This window comes from Tachysurus vachellii, chromosome 6 (genome assembly GCF_030014155.1).
Source record: "Tachysurus vachellii isolate PV-2020 chromosome 6, HZAU_Pvac_v1, whole genome shotgun sequence".
Classification (NCBI taxonomy): Eukaryota; Metazoa; Chordata; class Actinopteri; order Siluriformes; family Bagridae; genus Tachysurus; species Tachysurus vachellii.
This window is the reverse complement of record NC_083465.1, coordinates 21,302,644-21,328,447: the sequence shown is the minus strand read 5'-3', so window position 1 is coordinate 21,328,447 and position 25,804 is coordinate 21,302,644. Positions and strand designations below refer to the sequence as shown.

The window sequence follows — 25,804 nt, the reverse complement described above, 5'->3', positions numbered from 1 at the left end:
GTAACAAAAAGATATTGACTTTGGTAATAATAATAATAATAATAATAATAATAATTATAATAATAATTATAATAATAATAATAATAATAACCCAACTGTTAATAACCCAACAAATCATGACACACTATAATAATAATAACAATAACAATAATAATAATAATAATAATAATAATAATAATAACAACAACAATAATAATAATAATAATAATAATAATAATAATAATATAAAACCTATAATGGGTAATGTTAATAAAAGTATTCTTTGTTTAGCATTTGTAAGCATCCCTCCTCTGACTGATATTAAGGCGGAAGTAGCTGTGGTTCGTGTTTTGGTAGCTTGAGTATCTTTCTGTGACTGTTTGCTGTGGTATGGAGTGTTTTTCATGATGCTGAGTTGTCGAAACTGATCAGTTGTTAGACAGACAGACAGACAGACAGACAGACAGACAGACAGACAAAAAATACGTTGTTCCTCAGTGTACAACAGGAGTACTGATATTTTTATAGTGTCAAAAATAAATGATTTCTCAAGTTCTGGGCTGATATTTTTTGTTTTATTTTTATATGTTTGGTTTGTATATAATCTTTATACTACATATAAAAACTGTAATATTAAATAAATATGTACATAATGCTTAAACTAATCTTTAAATGCCTCTTGTTTGTAGTTATGATAAATAAAAAAAAATCTTGCATGTCTTTTAATAAGATGCCTTTGTCATTTCCTGTGAGTAGATTAAAAAACCACTTCCTGGTTGTATGAGAGCTTCCTTTCAGCTGAAAAATTCTTTTCACAGACTGTGCTTACTGGTTTTGGCTAATCAGATGTGGTGACATTTCCTTTGCACCAATAAAGTGGTACAGTCTTTAATATGATTAATTTGACTTTAGCTTGACTTCCACTTTAGTCATAAGCAATTTGCAGAGGAGTAGTAAAGACAATTTCTGCTGTATGACTAACAGCAATGTGGAAAATAAAAGCAAGCACATACCTCCTCCAGAAACCACACACACGCACAAACACAATGTCACTGCAGAACTGTTAACATCCGACCACTTTGTTGTTCCAAAGTGTATTTCACGCGGCGTATAATGCTTATCGATGAGAGCTGAAATCCCAGGACATTCGGAGAACCACTGAGCAGTCTGTAGGCCAGGAATTTAAACCTCTAGCGATGGGCTATAAACTTGGATATTTGCTATATTTGCTTTGGGTATTTAAACTGTTTAAACTGTTACATACATTTAACTTTGATTACATGATAAATAGTGTTAACATCCAGCCATCCATTTCCTGTACCATTTATCAAGGTCAAGGTCCCAGTCTTTGCAGGACACAATCTCACACACTAAGGACAATTTTAAAGATGCTATCAAAAGGGAAAGGGCATTTGTAAGGGCATTTGTAGCTAAACTTAAGCTAAAATTATGCAGAATTACTGCAGAAACTTTGTGCAACTCATCTATCTCTCCATCTATCTAAATTTGAAGCCATGAAATCTGATCTTTTTGAGCAGAGTGTACAGATGAGGAGAAGAAAGAGCTTGACAGCCTAAAAGAAGACTAAAATACTGCTACATGACTCCCTTTAGGTAGAAGCAAAAAATAAATGCCAGTGGTGCCATTATCGGCAGGAAATGGAATTATGGACAATGTAGGAAACCATGATCTAAGTAAAAACAGATGAATGACGGAAAAAAAAACACCAGTGAAAATCAGTTTAATTATAAAGATTTATATGCACATCATTCCTTGCAAATGTTTCCTATAATAAATCATATTTTGCTGATATTGAAAGTGATTAAATAACCATGATCCTGTAGTGGGCCTTTTTTAGACTTTCAAATTGTCTAATGTTGAGTTACTGATAGAAAATTGTAAATATATAAGTGCTTATACTCTGTGTGACCTTTATACAGTTTATAAGGAAGTTCACAGAACATCACACACATATATGTGAGTTTTGATTTAGTCGGAATTTAGTTTAATCATTTTCTGTTATAATAACATCCAGTCTTCTGGGAAGGCTTTCCAATAGATCTTGCATTGCTCGTTCGATAATAAGAGCATTGGTGAAGGCACTAAGGTTGGGATTGGAAGCCCGGCATGCAGTCGGTGTTCCAGTTCGTCCCAAAGGTGTTCAGTGGGGTTGAGGTCAGGGTTCTGTGCAGAACCCTGGGGACACCCTGGACAAGGTCCCAGTCTTTGCAGGACACAATCTCACACACTAAGGACAATTTTAAAGATGCTATCCAGTCTATAACGCATGTCTTTGGACTAAGGGAGGAAAACCGTGAAGCAGTGGGAACACATCGAACCCCCAACTCCAGAGATTTGGGGTAAATGTGCTAACCAACCAGTCATAGTGATAGCATGCTTCATAATAAAGTTGTTTATCATTGAAGGCGGTGTGTCCTTTTCAGATTTTTCTGCCTCGTTATATGTGAACCTTTTAAAAAGCATGTCTTCTTTTAATAGCAAGGTTTAATCAGACATGTCCAAAGTCTAGCCCCACGGCCAAATGCAGCATGTGGACAGATGTTAATTGGCCCATGGCTTCTCACTCACATTGCAGTGTTTCTGCATCGTATTAGTAATATGCAAATAATGTAAATGTAACGAATATGAATAATAACACAGATGCAGGTGCCTCTTATGTATGGATTTGAAGTATTTAATATAATGAAACATTATGAAACAAGTTATGGGCATTGCAAAAAAAATTCAGAGAAGACGGCAGAGAAACTGAGGCAGCCGGGAAACTATATTGGCAGAAAACATTTTGCCAGAACAAATATTTAAGAAAGTAGAAAGGTAATTAAAACCTTGAATCAGACTTTAAATGATATTGCATTAACATGATCAAACTGAAAAATAAACAAAATATCACGGAGAGGGCTGGGGCAATAAGAATTTAGAGAAGTTCTCAAGAAGTTCTCAGGAAAGTTCCAGTAAGCTGTCCACAAAGCCGCTAGTCATGATTTGTTGGGTTTGGCACAGAAAGGCAAGCTGTAGTAAGAGCGCTTCTGTCCGTGTCCATATCAACAGCAAAGGGACAAGGGCCTCTAGGACATTTCAGCCGATGATTTGCAACATATTTTTGCTCAAGTCGAAACCCCTAACCAGTGTTAGCACAGCCGTGCCAAAGCCAACCTCCAAATATTTGGCAAGTATTTGCGAAAGGATTATGAGCAACTCTTGAAAGTAAGCCAATGGATGTAAATGAAATTACTAAATATTAATTACTTAATTATTATATGCATTAAATAATATGTATTTAAGTATAAAAATATAAAAATGATCCAAAAAAACATTTTATGCATATATTGTAAAAACCTAAATCAAATTCTTCAATCTTTATTTATTATTATTATTATTATTATTATTATTATTATTATTATTATTATTATTAGCCATTATTTTTCCTCTGGAACTTATTTTTCCCTTAATGGCCATGGAAAATTCAGAAGTTAAAAAAATCACCTTGTTATATTTATTCATTTACATTTACAGTAGATTGCCTTTAGGGGTGTGTGTGTTTGTGTGTGCTGGTGTTTGTGTTTAGGGGTGTGTGTGTTTGTGTGTGTATGCATGCAGGCCTGGTGCCCTCTCTTGGACTGGTGTGACTTCCCCCATCTTGTGCCCAGTGTTACCCATGGAAGGCTCTGGACCCACTGCATCACTGCTCTGGATTCAGCAGTTAATGTAGATGAATAAAAATATTTTCCAGTTCAAAAATATGAACAATTTAACCAAATTTTAATTCAACAAATACATTTGGCTGCTTTAGGTTTTAGATACCAACTAAGGTTGTTAAAAACTGCTCTGACTGACTTTTATTATTCAGATTTAACATTTTCACTACCACACACATGATATGACTCAAATGGTTGTTAACCCTTGTCTTAAAACTGGGTTGTGTTTGCAGAATCAGCGGTTTTGGCCTCAAAGTGGAAACTCCCCAGGATTCAATACACGTCTTACATATTTGAACTATGCAACAATTTTTTGATAAACTGTTTAATGTGTCAACATGCAGCTTTAAACAGCATCCTTGCCTCTAAATGCTTGTCTAACTTAATTTAACAAAGATATTCACTCTGTAGCTGTTATTGGGTTCACGATCTGTAAGGGTTAGGGTTAAGTTTAAGGGTTAGTTTGCACGCTCACCTTTTTTATTGTATACACCTGAGACTATGTCCATTTTCACTGTTTGTTTCTGACAACAAAAGGGCAAGGGCATCTGTAGCTAAACTTTATCTAAAATTATGCAGAATTACTGCAGAAACTTTGTGCAACTCATCTATCTCTCCATCTATCTAAATTTGAAGCCATGAAATCTGATCTTTTTGAGCAGAGTGTACAGATGAGGAGAAGAAAGAGCTTGACAGCCTAAAAGAAGACTAAAATACTGCTACATGACTCCCTTTAGGTAGAAGCAAAAAATAAATGCCAGTGGTGCCATTATCGGCAGGAAATGGAATTATGGACAATGTAGGAAACCATGATCTAAGTAAAAACAGATGAATGACGAAAAAAAACACCAGTGAAAATCAGTTTAATTATAAAGATTTATATGCACATCATTCCTTGCAAATTTTTCCTATAATAAATCATATTTCGCTGATATTGAAAGTGATTAAATAACCATGATCCTGTAGTGGGCCTTTTTTTAGACTTTCGAATAGTCTAATGTTGAGTTACTGATAGAAAATTGTAAATATGTAAGTGCTTATACTCTGCGTGACCTTTATACAGTTTATAAGGAAGTTCACAGAACATCACACACATATATGTGAGTTTTGATTTAGTCGGAATTTAGTTTAATCGTTTTCTGTTATAATAACATCCAGTCTTCTGGGAAGTCTTTCCAATAGATCTTGGATTGCTCGTTCGATAATAAGAGCATTGGTGAAGGCACTAAGGTTGGGATTGGAAGCCCGGCATGCAGTCGGTGTTCCAGTTCGTCCCAAAGGTGTTCAGTGGGGTTGAGGTCAGGGTTCTGTGCAGGCCACTCAAGTTCTTTCACACTAACCTTGGCAACCAAGGCTTCATGGGGCTTGCTTTGTGCACAGCGAATTGTCATGCTGAGACATGTTTGGGCCTCTTAATTCAAGTGACAGGAAATCTTATTGATACAACATAGAAAAACCTTTTATAAAAAGTTTTGTGCCAACAGTTTAGGGAAGAACCACATATGGATGTGATGGTCAGGTGTCCACAAAGATTTGGAAATATAGACTATAAGATTGGATCAGTATAGAAAGTGAATGTGTACAAAGAGTCCACCATGAACTTATCAGTATGCTAGTACAGGCGTGTTCCTGTAACGACGCACACGTGGGCGGGGCTTCCTGTCAGTACAAAAAGCAAGTGCCTGCGCGCGCTCCTACATTATTCGGTGCTAGAACTGAATCAAAGCGGTTCTACAATGCGATTCTATCACAGCTTCACTTTATCATCCCTCATCCTCATATACCTGTTGTCTTACAATGTACTCGGTAAGCTCCTTCCTTTTGTTTCTGTATTGTATTGTCTAGGTTTATTTTCATCTTGTCTAGGTTTATTTTCATATATAGTGTATATATAAAGTATAAAGTGTGTGTATATATATATATATATATATATATATATATATATATATATATATATATATATATATATATAAAGTGTGTATTTAAAGTGTGTGTATATATATATATATATATATATATATATATATATATATATATATATATATATATATATAAAGTGTGTATTTAAAGTGTGTGTGTATATATATATATATATACACACACACACACACACACACACACACACACACACACACAATTACAAATACTTTGTAAAATACTAGTAGGATAAATGAGTTTGGGATTTAAACTGTAGGTTTGTAAGGAAATAAAAGGCTATATTTGAGTCATGGGACGTTTCTTACAAATCCTTAAAAATTGTCTAAAAACTGTTTAAATCTTTGTTTTGCTGTTAAAATGTAAAGGAGATACAACAATGGTAAACTAATGAGTTAAGTTTTACTTAGATCCACTTTTACTCGCCTTTCGTTACAGTTACTGCGTCCTCTTAAAAGCACAAGAGAAATCTTTAACATCATGTCACTTTCCCTTAAATAAACACAAAGGTATTCGGTTAGGACACTCAATATCAATAATCCTGGTTTATTACATGATATATTACACTGGATAAGATGATAAGATGATGATTTTTCTTTCCATGTAACTTCAAGTAAGAGTCAGTTAGATACTGTAGTGTCTTTTCCTCTTCACCTTCCTCTCACCTACCCCCATGTTTTATGTTTTAGAACTTTTTCTAAGAACTTTTAGTCTTCCTATTTGTGTTAATAATTAATTCATTAATTTATTAATTAATCAAGCAATAAATTATTTAACTAATTAATAGTTGTATTTTACTTTATTACTCATTATACAAATTGCCAATATAGCTACCACACTCAGATATTTGTTCACATTATCTGTGATTTAAACAGTTTTTAGACAGTTTTTAAGGATCTGTAAGAAACTTCCCATGACTCAAATATAGCCTTTTATTTCCTTACAAACCTACAGTTTAAATCCCAAACTCATTTATCCTACTTTTATATAGTATTTTACAAAGTATTTGTAATTGTGTGTGTGTGTGTGTATATATATATATATATATATATATATATATATATATATATATATATATATATATATATAATTTTGTGATTAAAACGTTTAGACAAAAATAGCTTTTGGGATCATAATTGGTGGTCATTGGAGGATTGTTGGACACAGTTGTTTATTATTATTATTATTATTATTATTATTATTATTATTATTATTATCCATATTTCTGTTTATTTATATCTTTAGAAGCCTCAACGAAAGGCAGGTACAAGTTTCTGAAGTGCAAACCGGACAGCAAAAATGCAAACTGTATGGAAATGAAGGGCCCGGTAATCGATCTGCATGGAAAAGCTCCAAAAATTTCCTCTAGATTCTTAAATGGCCTGTGAGTAATCAGTTTCTTGATGTTAGTATTTTTACAGGAAATAAGAAGGCCATGGTTTGTTGCATCACATACTGACAAGATCTTGTGAGCTTAGGAAGTTGCGTCATATTTTCACATTAAAAATGGTGATTTTACATTGAGATTAAACAGTTGATAGTTTCCTGAATTAAGCATATAATGACCCATCACAATTGTCTAAGATGAGCGTTGCCAGTAAAACAAGTCACATACATCGCTTTGCAGAATGTTTATGTTCATCATTGCTCAGAAAATATGGTCTGTGATTGAACCACTGGGTTTCTTGTCCTTGATGAAAAGACACTGAGGGCTAAAAGAAGAAGTGAGGCTTTAAAGCTATACAGATGCAAGAATTTGTAATCGTTTACTTGTAGTAATAGTAGGGTAGCACTTAGACATCAAACGTTTGTGGTTTGGAAACTGTTAATTCCTGGACACTGTAAAGGCAGGAAGGCAAACCTAGCCCATTAGGCAACTTCCTCCAGAGTAATTTCCACTTAACACTCAACGACTGTGTTTGCTAATGATGACCCTGAAAGGATCATTTGTTTCACTAGATTTTCCTTTATTGCTGACTTCTTAGGAAATGTTTTACTGTTTTTTTCCTCTCCAACATCGCTGACACAACAGGCTGTTTATTTAGCTAGAACATGTATTTAAAATTCTGATATTTCTATTTTTCAGTAAGAAAGAAAGACAAAGAATAGAAATGATGGTGTATGAACATACAGGCAATGCAAATGTTAAATGTGAAATATCTGATAATTCATTAGTACAAACATTTCCTTTTCAGTCCTTTTCAGATCAGACAGATTATATATATACAAGCATTTAGTCTAAGGGGAAATTTTTGTAGTTATTATGAAGTTGTTCTTAAGATGTGAAACAGATGCAAGTCTTTGTGGTTGAATCACACAACCTAGCTTATAAAAATTAATAAATATGAATACTCCAATTAACAGCATTTTAATGTTTATAATTAATTGCACTTAAATAAAACGTTGGACTATACTACCAACAATCAGGAGCATGATACTGACTTAGGAGCATGATACTGAATAGCAGATGTAGTTAGCAGATGTAGATGTAGATATAGTCCTACATTTTATTTAAGTTATTTATATATGTCACTGTTCATTTCCATCTGGAAAAACATTAACACATCACTGCGATGATTGCGTGCATATCACAACTATTAAAATTATAACATACAGATAAAAAAAGGAACTAAACTAACTTAAAAATTCAGCTTTCAGGGTGTGATGTCATAGCGCAAATCACCTGTATGCCACTTTAAATTCCAGCACGCATGTCAGAAAAAACCTGTCCTGTGTCCCTGTATCATTGTCCCCAAGCATCCAGGTGTCCAACTAGTAAATATACAATATATAATGCTGCATTGAAAATGTTCTATGGTCAGTCTCTATTTCTTATATTTATGCCATATTAAAATACTTTCTCTGCCCTGGTTTGCTCAATTCAAATTCACTCTGTTTTACAAAAAAGAAAATCATTTTATCTGAAGTTTTTAATTAAATAAAAATAAATTAATTAAAAAAGAAATACTGTACAGCCATTAATTCACTTTTTAAATGCTTTGTTGTTTTGAACAAAGCACACAAAATGGAGGGCTGGTCTATGAACATTCCTGGCTTCTTGGGGAAAAAGGCCGGAAGGCCAACAGGATGCTGGCTGAGCCTGACTTTTTTTTTTTAATGCAGCTATCCTGACTACACCAGTGAAGACAGCACCGAGACTGAGGAGTCTGGAGACGGCTCTGGTGACCTCAACTTACCTGATTTAAGCCGGAAACAGCGTGACAGCGGTGCAGAAGAGCAGATCCAAAATGAGCTGGAAGGAAGCGGCAATTATATCTCTCCCTTGTTTATGAAACCCAGGCTGTCTGCTAAGGATCTGCGAGAAGATAATATGATAGAATGAGTTGAAATCTGCCATCTAATATCACTTAAGTCTTGTATAGACTCTCAGGATAAGAAGCCCTAAAGCCCCTAAAATGCTGTATTATTTTTCTATTTCTCAGTCTTTAATATGAGCACAAGTTCATTTGTATTGGACTACTTTATGGTCTGTGCTGTATGTTGTGACAGGAAGTGTTAATTATTTTTTGCCCCTAAAGATATTATTTTTATGAGAGTAAATGAATCAGTTGAAATAATATATAGTATGAGAGTTTTCATGTGCTTTGCCATCATTTAACATATTTATGTTGTATCAGAGTTAATGTTAGAATAAACTAGAATTTCATTTTCTTAAATATAAAGTTTTTTTTTTATTATTTTCTGCCACTTTATCTTTGTTTTTTCCTTTATAAACGCTGTTGGCCCTTGAGGTTTAAGGGAAACCAATCCTGTGCAATTGCTCTAAGCTTTTATCCCTAATAATTTGTTGATATATGTACATCATTATTATTCAATTGTAATCAGTAGCAAGTGTAGAAAATTCACTAGCACAGTTTTATTATTTACCTATAATGAGGTTTTATTCCACTGCATTTTATTTTTCAATTAAAAACATCTAAGGAACAGACTTGTCTCTTTTCCTTCCTGCTACTTTTATGTTACTTAAGGAGTTGTAATATTTCAACGTAGATCACAAGATCACAGAGCGACTCTAATGCAGTTCTCATGAATAATGCAGCAGCATGCACAGCAGTTTCGCTTCTAGCTAAGTGAGGAGTGGGTTGCACTCTGGAACACAGCACTTACTTTCCAAAGTATTCTTTATTTTCTACATCAGTGACCCAGTAGCTGAAGACAGATTGTTGTAGGTCATCTTATTTCTATCTGTCAGATGACCTCTTTTGTGTTGGTGCTGAAGAAAAAGCCAACCCTGAGACATTCTTCCTATCACACTACGAACTGGCTGTTCGCTTTGACTTCCTGTTTTTTTGTGTAAGGGTGGTGTTATCACACTTTCATGCTGAGTATTTCTAGCAAGCTTCCTCTGACAGTAATTTCACATGATCTGTTTCTTGACACCCAGAGAAAATTGTTTTGCTTTTAGAGTTTAAGCTCGCAGTGTGCTTTACTGACGTGAAAAAATTAGTCCTCTGGTATGATAAAAGGACAGCTTTGTTTACTGTTTTGCACATTGAACAAATTATCCTTATGGATTAGATATGATTTATTAGAAAATCTTTAATCTACTAGTCACAGAAGGTAAAGTCATGTTTAGTTACACCAACCTTCAATACTCTACATTAAATAAAATGAACATTTCTGGCTGTAGCTGATCTGGTGCGATGGAAAATGTATCCCCCTCTACTCTGTTTATTCATCAGTAATAATTGAGTGTCATGAAGAGTACAGCAGTATGGATTATATATTAAATCTATCAATGGTACTAGTACTTTTAATACCTTAATGTCATTGCCAACAGCACGCCTGTAGTGAAACTCTGACATATATAAAGAGTAGAGTTAAAGAATTCACAAAAATTGTTCATGGAAAAATATGAGCTGTAGTGTTAACTGTGTCAAAAGCATTGTGGATGACCCCACACACTCTGTACCCTCTTACCATCTGGAAAATGGTACTGAATCATTCTGGCTCTCACAGACAATGTGCAACAGTTTCTTCATTCTTGCCATCAGACTCAACAACCAGAACTGAACTCTTTGCACATGTTGTTTTGCACATTTACTCAATTGCTGTTTTACACCACATTTCAATACCTCGTTCAACTGCTGCTGTTACACAAGTGTATATATGTTTACTAGTACACGTCTTTATACACTTTCCTATATTTTTGCACAATGCAATGTACTGTAAAATATACAGAATACACACTGTTGTGTATTCATCCCTGTAGTGTTTTGTATTGTCTTGTAACGTTTGCACGTTATGTGGCTAGGGCAACTTTCCTATGCACTGTGTCAGCTATATACGGTTGAAATGACAATAAACGCAATTTGACAATTTGACAAAAATGACAGTTTAACTTGAGATGAACTGTACTCTGTACTAAAGAGGCTAAGCACTGAACAGAGGAGAATATAGCACAGCTTAACTTTAGGACTGGTAAAGCAACAATATAGTGCCAATACAAATGAAGTGTGGATCATTGTTTTTTTACTGTTTAGAATTGCTGGTTGCCTTTCAATAAACATATCAAGATATTAGAATTTGCAAGTAAGTGACCTTTTTTAGCCATCGTGTTCATTAAAGAGCAAGTTTGGAAGAAAGAAACAGTGTACCAATGTTAGAGATGAAGATGATTGTTTTACAACAATGTTGAAGTGTTAGAGATGAAGAACAGTGTTGTACAACAGTTCTATAACAGTGTTGAAGTGTTACAGAGTTAAAGATAACCATGTGGTGTTACTCTGAAAATACAGTTAATGGGTTATTACTTCACTGGATTGCAGAGGTGGGTGATAATTTCTTTTCCTTTCTTTTCTTTGGTTTATTCATGGAATTTAGGCTTGATTTAGAGAGGATTAAAGTGCACAGTTTGTGTTTTTTATGGTGTACATGGTGTCATTGTAAGAGGATTCTTGTAAGGGCAGCATATTACAAGTGACTGATACCATACCATATCATAGCACCCTCACTGGACCCCCTATAGTTTGCGTACCATCCAAACCGCTCCACGGACGATGCAATTGCCACGACTTTAGTTCAGCATTCAACAACAGCATATATCCCTCAGCACCTGATTAAGAAGCAGCGCCTGCTGGGAGTAAACACCTCCCTCTGCAATTGGATCCTAAACTTGATGACTGGGAGACCTCAGTAAGGACGGATCAGGAACAGCATCTCCAGCACCACCACACTGAGCACTGGAGCCCCTCAGGGCTGCATGCTAAGCCCACTGCTGATCACCGTGCTGACTCACGACTGAGCAGCAATGCACAGATCGAACCATATCATCAACTTCACCAATGACACGACCGTGGTAGGTATCATCTGCAAGAACGAGGAGTCAGTATAAAGAGAGGAGGTGCAACAGCTAACTGCCTGGTGTAGAGTCAACAACCTGTCTCAGAATGTTGATAAAACTAAAGAGATGGTTGTTGACTTCAGAAGAGCACAGAGCGACCAATCTCCGCTGAACTTCGACGGATCATCTGTAGAGATCGTCAAGAGCAACAAATTTCTTGGTGTTCATTTAGCGGAGAACTTCACCTGGTCACTCAACACCAGCTCCATCACCAAGAAAGCCTAACACCCCTCACACATCCCTCACACACACTCTTCACCCTGGTGCTGTCTGGAAAAAGGTACCGAAGCATTCATGCCCTCACGACCAGACTGTGTAACAGTTTCCTTCCACAAGTCATCAGACTCCTCAATAACAGAACTGAACTGTACTGAGCCCAACACACACACGCACATAAACTGTATGGACTGCACAAACCTACACCAAATACACACTCTTCCATTATACATCCATCAAACTGTTTACATGTTGTTTTTACACACTGTTTTTGCTCTTTTCACAAGCTGTCTCACATTTCAGTTGATTGCTGTTTTGCACAATAATTTACATTACCTCATGCAGCTTCTGCTATAATACTGTGTTCACTCCAGTATTTCTGCACATGCAATATTGTTGAACATACAGTATTTACACGGGTTGGCGCTGGTTTTGTGTATTGTCTTTTGTGTATTGACTTTTGTGTATTGTCTTGTATTTTTTTGTTTGCACTGTCTCTTTTCCTGCCCTGTCTTGTCTGTCTTGTTTGTCTTGTCCTGCACTGTTTGCACCAGGTTGCACATATGCACTTTATGTATCTAGGACTAACTTACTAAGTCCTTAGCCCTGTCTTTGTTTTATGTAGCACCCTGATCCTGGAGAAACGTTGTCTCATTTCACTGTGTACTGCAACAGCTATATATGGTTGAAATGACAATAAAAGCATCTTGACTTGATTTGACTTGACCATTCAGATGCCAATTCTGTTGTCACAATCTTCATTGCATCCCAGCGAATCAGAGATTTTTGCTATTAATTCTTATTTTGTTTATCGTGTAGAGTTGAATTCTGCTAAATACTAAACCGTTGTAATCATTTCAGTTCAGACCTCTTTGTTAATGATCCCAGAGTTTCTTAGTAGTTTCACTTTTTTTTCCAGGTAGTTTTAAAAACTGAAATCAAAACCTGCAAATAAATAAATAAATACATAGATAGATAGATAGATAGATAGATAGATAGATAGATAGATAGATAGATAGATAGATAGATAGATAGATAAATAAATAAATAAATAAATAAAAAGTTTTTCATTGTAACAATTAGTATAAAAAATATTTAAGCTTAGTTGCAGAACTAGAAAGTCCAGAGAGTTCAGAAAGCAGTAACAACAAAGACACAGACTGTAATACAATTTATTACAGATGGTGCTGCTGAAATCCAACAGCAGACTTTTGTTTTGAAATGTCTCCAAGTTTTGCATTCCCGATGTTCCCAAGTTCACACACAGGAGCGCTAGTGTTGGTCCAACTACCAAAGCTCTCTTTGGGACTGCAAGAAGATAAAGCTGACCTGCTGAAATGGTAAAGGTTTTTATTTTAAAATAAGTTTAAGAAACAATGCAATCCAATAGCTGTGTTTTATACATCTATAAAATGACAGGAGTCTTATTCAAACGTGTAGTGGGTCAGTCAACAGGAAGAAAAAAAATCTCTGCATTCTGTTCGATAAGAAAGTACAAAACAAGGCCATCCAAAGGAAGTGCGGATTGGCTGAAGTCCAAATACATGTTTTCTACCTATATCAGTGCACTACAACGAGTTCAGCACCATGACCAATGTAGAGCACTCCGTGTTGTCCAGGCGGTGATTTGGGACACAGCCTTACCGTTGACTTGAATGGGTGTGGATATCTGCAGTAACGTTAGCCAGATATTCAGTGTTCCTCTACTCAAACTATCAAAATCTTTATCTAAAAAAGTATCTCTAATTGTGTTTTTTCTTTTTTTTTCTTTAAATGGTTTTAAATACAAACAGTCACTTGGAAAATATCTAAATCGAATTCAGCTGTGTTAGTTAGCACGCATGCTAACAACATTAAACTAGCTTAGCATGACTTGCTAACTGGTGTCAAAGCAATGCAGCAAAGTTAGCCGGCTAGCTAGATACCGAAATAGAGTGAGCTATATACTCATATATACTCATATATACATATACATACATATATATATATATATATATATATATATATATATATATACACACTCATATATAGTCTTGTGACACGAAACATAGGTAGGGAAAGCTGTCAGTTCTGTAGTCAGCTGGTGTTAGCTAGCTGTCAGCTGATGGGTGTCAGATCTGAAACCAACAAACCTACACACTTGACTGAACACTGGCTTGAGTTGATGTTTGTGAACCAAGTTCCAACACTTTATAACTGGATCTTACTCAACAGACCAAACAACATACTGTGATCTTTTTAATAAAGAAAAATAAAGCTAAACAAACCTGTAACAAAGAGGCCTAACTGGATAAAACAGACACAGGAATGAACCACTGGCTTCTTCTGAAGATCTTCTGAAGACATTTCAGATGTAAATAGAAATATCTTTGACTAAGAAACAAATAAAGTGTCGTAGAATTTTATATATATATAAGTAATAATAATTCATAGTTAGTTAGTTATGCTGTTAGATTGAACACCACTACATTTACATTTACAGCATTTAGCAGACACCCTTATCCAGAGTGACTTACAACTGAGCAACTGAGGGTTAAGGGCCTTGCTCAGGGGCCCAGCATTGGCAGCTTGGTGGACTTTGGGTTCGAACCCATGACCTTCCGATCAGTAGCCCAACACCTTAACCACTGAGCTACCACATCCCCTATGTTTGTGTCTGAATCACAGCCATTTTGAGGATAACAGCCCTCTTGCTTTTATTGCTTATTTGTTATACAAGGTAGCTCTTGTTTTAGACAGAGTATGGACAAAAAAAAGTATTTGGTCTATTTCTGTTCTGCATATGGAAATAGGCCTCAAAGAAGCTACACTCGCTGATAGACTGTTGGCTTGCTGTCTCGCAATGATTTGTACAATCCTGTAAATGGTACATCTGGTGAAATTCATCTTCATCTGACGAGCTTTCATACACGAAGTCAAAAGTTCATATGCAAAGTATTGTGTTGAATTGTGAACGCCAACAAGTGGCGTGACGATCATGCTAAATATAAATATGCTCAGAACGCTTCTCGTCCAATCAGATTGTTGGATCAGAACCATTGTATAATTAAAAAAAATTGTACATGCCACAATGCTGTTGTACTAAATATATGCTTTGCTGTGGTTTGACCATAGGGACATAAAATGACGCCAAATATTTATTTTGTTTTGTTACCATGTCCTTAGAAATATTTTCAAGTATTTTTGATCAGTGATTGGTCTCAGACTTTACATGCTGGTGGTGAATTTTCTCCAGCCGCTGGTATAAGCAGCAAATGTGAGCTGAAGAGCAGAAGGCAGTCAAAAAGTCTTAAGTTGATAACACTGTCCATATAGGTGTTATGGCATGAAATATCCACTGTATGATAACATAGTTTGAAAATATCACTGTTTAGCATCTTGGGCATCAACCACTAAATATTCAGAAGCTTCTAGAGAACATTAAAGGAAAAAGATAATATAAAATATTTGTCCGAGAGTGTCTTTGCACTTTGTTTTTAAATATATTAAATCTAACAAAAACCAAATGAAGGTTGTTCTTTGTTTTCTTAGAAAGATATTTCATACGTTATTAGTACTTGTAACCTGGTCATTATATCTGAAACAGAGACTGGCTACAAGTTATGGTGGTGAGCTAAGTGATAAAAAAAAAGTCAAAAGTGTTTCTTGTAGTTCTGCTCAGCAGTGTTTTTCTGTGTGATTGATCAATGAACAGGAAGATGGTACTAGACTGATCTGATACCGATCTCATCATGACGTCCTCTGAGCATGACATCCTCTGTGGAAATATTCTGTAGTGCAGTTTGGTGAAATATCAGTTAGCAAGTGGCTTAAAGATAAAAATCTACCATCCGTTCAAGTACACCTTCAGGAGAGGATTCCTATAAAAATCCGATTAGAAAATATGTAAATAAATATATTATAAATATATAAATCTTACTCTATTACATAATGATAGAGTTAATCAGACTCTATTAGAGAGTAGAGTGAGTGCATAGCGTATGAATTTTAGTACTGTGTCCGACGGAACACTCCCACTAACTGGAAGTATATACATTCATACTCAATGGCAAACAGCGTCGAACACGTGTAACGTGGCGCCGCTAGGTTTAGCGGAATACAGTGAATTTTAATGTTATTAAAAAATAAATCACACAATGTTGGATCATTTCAAAGACATTCGTAAGATGTCTGCTTCTTCAAAGTGTTGTTGGCCGTCTAAAAAATTGGGAATAACCATCTTGTAGCCCCGCTGCTCTTCCACTATTTAAGCAAAGCTGCAAGCAAGTTCATCATCCAGGTATTTGAGCTGCCTGTATTTGGACTTCTTTTTATTGTGAACATACTACTCATACTATTTACACCCCTCCATGATGAACAGTAGAATAGTGCTTCTGTATGCGATTTGGGACACACCTAGTGAATTAAAGGTCTCTCTGTGTATGTTATCAGACCTACTTAGTCTAATCCCAGAATGTGATTTTGTTTTGTTTTGTTTTGTTTCCTCCCCAACACAGAGTTTCCTTGGTGGTCTGTTTGGTCCTGTGTGTGAGATTGATGTCATACTCAACGATGCCGAGAGCAGGAAAACAGCAGAGCTGAAAACAGAAGATGGGAAAGTGGAGAAACATTATTTATTTTATGATGGAGAGTCAGTTTCTGGCAAAGTAAGTCATTAAAACTCATTTCCTTACTGAGTGTGGGGGGTGGGGGGGGGATTGGTTGGTGTTGAAAACTGCAACCAAATCTTTACCTACTGCATGTGTAGTGTATGTGCAACTATATGGACAAGAAACAAACATTCTTCCTTTGAAAACAGTTAAACAACAAAAAAAAACATACTCTAAGTCTAATTTACTAATATCCTTGGCTGAAGCATTCGTGAAAGTGTTTAAGAAGTGAGAACATCCTGGACTTGCACAACATCCACTAGCTCAACCGGATTTTGCACAGCTTCCAGTATATTGCACTAAATGAGCATAACATTGCACACATCTGCATTTTTTTTTCACAAAGTTCTACCACTAATCTTCATTTATATATTATTTTCTTGTGTTTTAAATATACATGTTTTCCTTTTCCTGCCCAAGTAGTTTGTCCTTTTTTACCATAATTCTTTTCTCGGTCTATTTTGATTCTATTTTTACGACGCAGAGAGACGGAAAAGCTTTTGACTGCATGTTGTACTGTGTATGATTGTCTATGTGACGAATTTCAATTCGATAAATGTACATAGAATACATTGAAATTCTTGTCACTATAACACGCAGTAGACTAGGTTCAAAATTCAGAAAAATTCCCTCAAGTCAAACGTGCCGTCATCTAGCGGCAGTTTAAGATGAATGAATAAATTCTGCACCAGGTCGGTTTAGTGCTGCGTCTGAGATGAAATCTTGAGTTTCTTAGTTTTAATCTATGGCATTTGTCAGATACACAAACTTCTGTCAATAGTCCAACACCTTAACCACCGAGCCACCCCTTCTCCACCCAGGGGAAAATAAAAACGATGATACAAGTGTAATATGTAGGCTACACGATCAGTAGGCATTCAGGTGTGAAAGAGTAATAAGACCGCACCAATCCTCTGGATGTATATGTAGATAGAGAACTTATTCAGTTGGAATGGACTGAGTTTCGGTGCTGGACCGTTGTCCCTAGCAGCAAAGAAGGTCTCCCCATTTTTCCTTCACTTCCTGATCCACCCTCTGCTTCGTCGACTGCCACTGATATCCTACACCACACGTCTTATTGGCATCGCTTACCTGTAAAGTTCGATCATTATCCTTGTATCACAGTCGGCTCAGCAGTCATTCGGTGCCAGCAAAGATAAGTTTGTAACCCTAGCAGTTTGAATGGAGCAATACGTATCACTGCAGTAGAACACGGACGCTCGTCGTCTATGCTGGGTGTAGCTGCGCCTAGTCGTAGATTTAGATGGTGCAACAGATGTAAATATTTATCACAAAGATGAACGTAGCTAAGCCCAATGTAGTGTTTACACCCAAATTTATTTGTTTTTTTAAACACCCAGCTGGTGCAACTGACCACTAAGTTTAAAGCAAAGCAGACCCCTTGTTATAATACAGGATTCACCATAAAAATATACGCTTTTCTACTTTCACTAAATTTCGACTTAAATGTAAGCCCAAGATTCTTTCAGAAGTCACATGACATCTGCCTGCCATCACAAGAATTTTCAATTGCCCGCGAAGAAAACAGCAAAACTCTGCGAGGCCCAACGGTGCCGAAGCAAGAGACTCTTTTATATTGTATTTTTATGCAACATTACAGTCTACTGTATTTTGTTCTGTGTTATTTAATTAAATTGCGCATGTCCTTAGTTTGTTTTTTGATTGTGGTCATTGTTGCAATATAGGAAGAGGAACTACGGCAAGCGTTTCACATCGTTACATCATATGTATGTGACATAAAGAACCTTGAACCTTATTATATGTTGAATATGGACTTGGAGCAGACATGCACTTAAGGTCATTTTTATTACAGTTGTTGACGTTAGCTTATACACTCAGAAATCCAAATCATTTTACAGGTTGCAGTTAAATATCACACACGTTTTATCACGTACGTATGCTGTTAGCATGGAGCTGTTCTGTCCACACGAATCCACTAGGTGGTACATTTTTTGTGTGTCTTTTCTTCTTAGCAATATCGGCACCTGTTTTGTCCGTATGCTTTATATTCCAGTTGTGTTCCTTTTGGTGGTATTCATTAAACCATTCTGTTTAATAAACAGTGTTTTCCCTTTATATATTTTACAGATGATGGGATTCTATAAACTGAGCGTCTTCATAAGAAACGATAGAAGTAATTTAATGAAGGAATAAGATGAAGATTGTGTCAAAATGTGTATATATATATATATATATATAAAAAATAAGTTTCTTGTTTGTTTCCTGACAAGGTGAACCTCAGCGTAAAACAAACTGGCAAGCGGCTTGAGCATCAGGGAATTCGGATAGAGTTCGTCGGACAGATCGGTGAGTCGTGGCAACACCATGAAGTATGTAGCTGGATAACGTTAAACATGTCCGGTTATTGCTCCACAGCTCCAAGGCCTTGGTGTTGTAAATTGTATTGCAAAAGGCTTAAGAAAGCATGTGGTTGTCACATGCAGAGTGTGTGTGAGAGAGAGAGAGAGTGAGAGAGAGAGGGAGTGAGTGAGGGAGAGAGAGAGGGAGTGAGTGAGGGAGAGAGAGAGGGAGTGAGTGAGGGAGAGAGAGAGGGAGTGAGTGAGGGAGAGAGAGAGGGAGTGAGTGAGGGAGAGAGAGAGGGAGTGAGGGAGGGAGAGAGAGAGGGAGGAGAGCAAAGGAACAAGTGCTGGCCTTTTAGTGTAAAACTAGCACACAGCAGCCTGCTCAGGGGTTTCTGTTCACATTACTCTAGAAATGTTTGTTTCTCAATCATGATAAAGTCCACAAAGAGACTTAGTGACTGCTAAACACTGCTGCTGAACACTGAACACTGCTGCTGAACACTGAACACTGCTGCTAAACACTGCTGCTGAACACTGAACACTGCTGCTGAACACTGCTGCTGAACACTGCTGCTGAACACTGCTGCTGAACACTGCTGCTGAACGCTGAACACTGCTGCTGAACACTGAACACTGCTGCTGAACACTGAACACTGCTGCTGAACACTGATCACTGCTGCTTAACACTGCTGCTGAACAGTGAACACTGCTGCTGAACACTGCTGCTGAACACTGAACACTGCTCATGAACACTGATCACTGCTGCTTAACACTGCTGCTGAACGCTGAACACTGCTGCTGAACACTGCTGCTGAACACTGCTGAACGCTGAACACTGCTGAACACTGAACACTGCTGCTGAACACTGCTGAACACTGAACACTGCTGCTGAACACTGCTGAACACTACTGAACACTGCTGCTGAACACTACTGAACACTGCTGCTGAACACTACTGAACACTGCTGCTGAACACTACTGAACACTGCTGCTGAACACTACTGAACACTGCTGCTGAACACTGCTGCTGAACACTGAACACTGCTGCTGAACACTGCTGCTGAACACTGAACACTGCTGCTGAACACTGCTGAACGCTGAACGCTGAACACTGAACACTGCTGCTGAACACTGCTGAACACTGAACACTGCTGCTGAACACTGCTGAACACTGAACACTGCTGCTGAACACTACTAAACACTGCTGCTGAACACTGCTGCTGAACACTGAACACTGCTGCTGAACACTGAACACTGCTGCTGAACACTGCTGAACGCTGAACACTGCTGAACGCTGAACACTGAACACTGCTGCTGAACACTGCTGAACACTGAACACTGCTGCTGAACACTGCTGCTGAACACTGAACACTGCTGCTGAACACTGCTGCTGAACACTGCTGAACACTGCTGCTGAACACTACTGAACACTGCTGCTGAACACTACTGAACACTGCTGCTGAACACTGCTGCTGAACACTGCTGAACGCTGAACACTGAACACTGCTGCTGAACACTGCTGAACACTGAACACTGCTGCTGAACACTGCTGCTGAACACTGAACACTGCTGCTGAACACTGCTGAACACTGCTGCTGAACACTGCTGAACACTGCTGCTGAACACTACTGAACACTGCTGCTGAACACTGCTGAACACTGCTGCTGAACACTGCTGCTGAACACTGCTGCTGAACACTTCTGCTGAACATTGCTGCTGAACACTGCTGCTGAACATTGCTGCTGAACATTGCTGAATGCGATTCAGTCATACCTTATTTGATTATTATTCCTGTTTTTTTTTCCATGTAGAACTGTTCAGTGATAAAAGCAACACCCACGAGTTTGTGAACCTGGTAAAGGAGCTTGCTCTTCCAGGAGAGCTGACCCAGAACCGCAGCTATGACTTTGAGTTCATGCAGGTGGAGAAGCCGTACGAGTCCTACGTTGGAGCTAACGTGCGACTGAGGTTAGTCTCGTACTTAAGCTCTGATCATGTTTTGGTCAATTAAAAGCGTCATATTTCTGTTAGTGTTCCATAAAGGTTATTTTTTTCACTGGCTAGTAAAAGGTGGTTGAACCCTCCCATAATTTAATTTAAAAATACAATACAATACAAATACCAAAGCACAACAGCAGAATCTCGTGTTAGTGCAAACAAGGGCAGCGTGTAAGATCAGTTCAAATGAGCGTTAATACAGCAAAGAAAGGTACAAGTCTAGGGTAGTGTTTGATGTGTAGATTCAAGAAGTACGTGTTCCTCTTTTGAACATATCCACTGACTGAGCTGTTCACACAAGAGGAAGAAGTTTGTGTCTAATCAGGTCTTATACCCTTATTCCCTTTTCACTGATGTAAAGAAGAGGACTCAAGAAGGCTGAATGATCAGAAATGGAGAAATGTTACTCTACATGCTGAGACATTTATTTATGTATGTATTTATTTATTTATTTTAAACAGGTATTTCCTCAAAGTAACCATAGTGAGGAGGCTTTCTGATTTGGTCAAGGAGTATGACCTCATTGTCCATCAGCTTGCCACTTACCCAGATGTCAACAATTCCATCAAGATGGAAGTGGGCATTGAAGACTGCCTACACATAGAGTTTGAGTACAACAAGTCCAAGTAGGTCACCTAATGCAAATCAAAGCCCTTCATCAATTGTAATTCAATATGTTGAAAGGGTTTGAAGAGCTGATCACTGGCTGCTTTAATGAGCTCTATGTAGGTGGGAAAAAGGCCATTGATCCAGTAATGCCGATAAGTAACATTCATTTTCTTACTTTCCAACAGATACCATCTAAAGGATGTCATTGTGGGCAAAATCTACTTCCTTCTGGTTCGGATCAAAATCCAACACATGGAGCTTCAGTTAATCAAGAAAGAAATGACGGGAATTGGTGAGATCTGATTTTGGGATGGCAATATTGGAATATTATTACTGTCTTTTGTTCCTCTGTACAGTTCAGCATTGTGAAATTATATAATAAGGCCTGTGACTTTCCTTTGTCAGGACCGAGCACAACCACCGAGACAGAGACCGTGGCTAAGTACGAGATTATGGACGGAGCACCGGTGAAGGGTACGCTGGACTTGAAAGTTTCAACGATATGACCGTTTTGTGAAAAGATTTATTTCAGTTGGTTTTAAAATAAAAAGCGTTTTCTGCAACAAAAGCATTAAAAGCAGAAAATGCTCATTTGTTTTACTGAGATTTATCAGTAGCATCTTGTGTTAAAATGACATTTAATTACAAACTGAATGCTAGGATTGAGTAAAGATCAGCGTGATACACCAAGAATGACCCAGAAAAATCTCTCACTTAAAGAATATTGTGTTCTTTGTATCACACTATGATGGAAATGTCGTCTCATCGATGATCTGTCCGTACGCTAGGCGAGTCCATCCCCATACGCCTCTTCCTGGCTGGTTATGACCTCACAGCTACGATGAGAGACGTAAACAAGAAGTTCTCTGTGAGGTACTTCCTAAATCTGGTGCTGGTAGATGAAGAGGACAGGAGATACTTCAAACAGCAGGTAAAACATCTCAGTAGTTTTAGCTTTTAAAGGATTTCAGTCATCCAAGTCATTTTGATCCGGTAGAATTAAGCCAAGACGGTTGGTCTTGTGTGATAATATTCAACTAATTAACTTAAGAACCCTGGCTGTTTTAACGTGGATATAAATGCAACTCTACGTTAGGAAAAAAAAAAAAGTGTAACTGTTTATTTTCTAAATCAGGAGATCGTTTTGTGGCGAAAAGCCCCCGAGAAGATGAGAAAACGCCAAAACTTCCACCAGCGTTATGAGTCCCCCGAGTCACGGCCGAGCCTCTCTGCTGAACAGCCTGAAATGTGAGCAAGCAGCCAGCCATGGACACGTTTCCGCATTGGCCAATCGCAGGAGAGGAGAGCAAATCCCACCGAACATCTCCACCTCCACTCCTCGCAGCTTGCAGTGATCGGCCATGTCTGTGCCTGCCTTCGCTGTGTCCACACCGCCGTCCACAGCAACCAGTCTGTTAGCATTTAAGGACTTCTTCCACACTATAGAGAGCACTGGAACAGAAGCTACTATGTCAAATCCCGTAGTACATTTTGGGGCTTGTACCCTACACTAGAAGAAGATTTTTAAAGCACTTGCTAGTTTTTGAAGCTCCAGATAGATCAAATGCCATCCAGGATATAAAAGTATATATATTTTACTTGACTTCACTTTAGAAAGGTTACCACTGCATGCTGGCTGGTTGAAACAAATATTGGGTTATTAGAGGTGAAGGTTGACCGCAGGGGTCGTTTTTCATCAGTCCAGGAATGAAATGTGTTCTGCTTCTGTGTACCCAGGCCACAATGCCATACCGATATTTTGCAATCACAATAGTATGTTAAAAACAAAACAAAATACTATTTAACTTATTTAGCATCTAATCTCCTTTAGGCCATTACTGCAGTATATAAATTCTCCTTACTGTAATTACTTTTTGGGGAAAAAAATGAAAAATATATATGTATAGCATTAAAATATTCTTTTTTTTTTTTTTTTTTTTTTGCATGAGGCTTTGGATTTGAAACTTTTCAATATGATGAGTTTTCTTTTAAGACGGAATTACCTGTTCAGCTCATGGGGTCTAACTGGTTATGTTCAGAGTTAGCCGCACAGAACGGCACACTTAAATATAGTTTTTTGTTTTGTTTTTCCTTATCTTGTTGATATCACTCAATCTCCTAACAGACTTATATGCAGACTGCACTGCTTTTCATTTTAGAGTATTAACGGTTTCCCTTTTTTTTTTTTTCTTTTCGAATACCACATGCAGCCATTTCATCCGTTTGTTTAATCGTACATGTGATCATACGCTTATGATGAAATGAGTCATGTTTCTTTCATGACATGTTTAAGGTTCTGGTTTAACAAAGTGTTTAACATCAGATTTTCATTCTGTTGCTAACGTACAATGTGCCGGTTTTCTCTAGGACGGTGAGAAGCTACATTCCTTTGGATGTGTATTTACCAGCATATAAGCCATTATGGTTAAAATATGAACAATACTGACATGTATACAGTAATATAGGAATGGCATTTCCCACCTACAGTACAGGCTGCTGCAGTAATGCATCATAAATATAAGAATGGAGTGAAGCAGATGAAAAAATTTGTTGTTAGTGGACCTTCGAAAAAAAACTGTACATATCCAGCCTCAATATGTTTATCTGTTAAAATAAAAATGCAAGTTTATACTGGTAAACAAAATCTGACTGCATTTACACATCAGGCATGCAAATATACTGTCGCTTAACCCTGTGGGATGGGTTTAGCTAAAGAAATAGTATAATATGATGATCTTTATTTGTGTTGTGTATGTTTTTGGGCTTATTCAGAATCTAAGTGTGTGCACACAAGGAACCTGTGGTTACAGGAGCTCTACTAAACATAGTGTATACGTAAACACACACAAAAAGGGTTTGTGTCTGAGGGTAGGCTAAGAGGGTAAAAAGATTCCAAATAATAATTATAATACACAAAGATGCAGTTGAGTTCTTTACAGATGTGTCTAACAAGTACTGCATATTACAGTTGTGTATACTGTACATTTTTAGAACCATAGAAAATATACATATGTATTTACATAGATATAGATACAGACAATTAAGTACATAGATACAGACAATTAAGTACATAGATACAGACAATTAAGATTCCACACTTACAGAAATACCTAAAAAAAATACATAGTGTATACGATTGTGGACCGTAACCATACTTCTAAATTAATACAGTACATACGCTCTCTGTCCACTTTATTAGGTACATCTGCACAGTTATAGAATTATAGAGTTATAGAAAAAACATCCAGTGAGCGACAGATCTGTTGGTGGTGATGAGAGAAGATAAAGGAGAATGTTTAAACTGGTTCAAGCTGAAAGGTAGACAGACACAAGGGCCAATCCACTTCATCTCAAATAAGCACTACAGTATTTACAACTGTGGTGAGCAGAAATCCAAACCTTATTGAACCACTAGGGGGGGATGTTGTAGCCAAGTGGTTAAAGTGTTGGACTATTGATCAGTAGGTCATGAGTTCGAATCCCAGGTCCACCAAGCTGCCACTTAACCCTCAATTGTATAAAATTAATTAATTAATTAATTAATAATGTAAGTCACTGGATAAGGGTGTGTGCTAAATGTCAGAAATGTGATGTAAAATGTGACCAAAACGACTCCCACACCTGTCTCCACTCCTGCCAGCAAAGGAATATAAATATAAGTAATTCTCCTCGTTATCTGTAATTTGTTTGTTTACGTACATATCCATAGGATTTGCTCATATACCACTTACTGCTTTTTAAGTGTCTGCACACGTACAGACACACAGGTACAGTGAACGCAGCATGGCGAGTTGTATTTAAGGTGGCTATTTAAAACGCCTGTTTAAAACAACTGAGAAATTACAGACTTGTTTATAAATCAAATTACGATCATTACGACGAATACGTAACGTTTTTAAAAGTGCGCATTCGTTCATGTCTTCTAACCCACGGTTTTTTTTTTATCTCCTACGATATTTATTTTTTTATAATATCCTCAGGCATTGCATTAGACACCTAAAAATCTGGGGTCTTC

At 37.1% G+C, this 25,804-nt stretch overlaps 2 protein-coding genes across 2 annotated transcripts; both read left to right on the top strand.

The window, feature by feature from the left end:
• The first annotated feature begins 5,355 nt into the window (after positions 1-5,355).
• On the top strand, positions 5,356-9,577 carry srgn (serglycin). The gene is made up of 3 exons (XM_060872879.1): positions 5,356-5,501; positions 6,876-7,014; positions 8,754-9,577. Exons 1-3 carry the CDS (start codon positions 5,432-5,434, stop codon positions 8,971-8,973), a joined length of 429 nt encoding a protein of 142 aa, XP_060728862.1. The 5' UTR covers positions 5,356-5,431; the 3' UTR covers positions 8,974-9,577.
• Positions 9,578-13,423: 3,846 nt separating this feature from the next.
• Positions 13,424-24,507, top strand: vps26a (VPS26, retromer complex component A). The gene is made up of 9 exons (XM_060872878.1): positions 13,424-13,550; positions 16,707-16,856; positions 19,112-19,187; positions 20,994-21,150; positions 21,642-21,806; positions 21,975-22,081; positions 22,195-22,263; positions 22,578-22,720; positions 22,925-24,507. Exons 1-9 carry the CDS (start codon positions 13,548-13,550, stop codon positions 23,039-23,041), a joined length of 987 nt encoding a protein of 328 aa, XP_060728861.1. The 5' UTR covers positions 13,424-13,547; the 3' UTR covers positions 23,042-24,507.
• The last annotated feature ends 1,297 nt before the right edge of the window (positions 24,508-25,804 follow it).

Coding starts and splice junctions, on each gene's coding strand:
- vps26a (XM_060872878.1), top strand. Junction 16,857..19,111: donor GAGAGTCAGTTTCTGGCAAA/GTAAGTCATTAA, acceptor TTTCCTGACAAG/GTGAACCTCAGCGTAAAACA. Junction 21,151..21,641: donor GGAGCTAACGTGCGACTGAG/GTTAGTCTCGTA, acceptor TATTTTAAACAG/GTATTTCCTCAAAGTAACCA.
- srgn (XM_060872879.1), top strand. CDS start 5,432: ATGCGATTCTATCACAGCTTCACTTTATCATCCCTCATCCTCATATAC. Junction 5,502..6,875: donor GTTGTCTTACAATGTACTCG/GTAAGCTCCTTC, acceptor TTATATCTTTAG/AAGCCTCAACGAAAGGCAGG. Junction 7,015..8,753: donor TCTAGATTCTTAAATGGCCT/GTGAGTAATCAG, acceptor TTTTTAATGCAG/CTATCCTGACTACACCAGTG.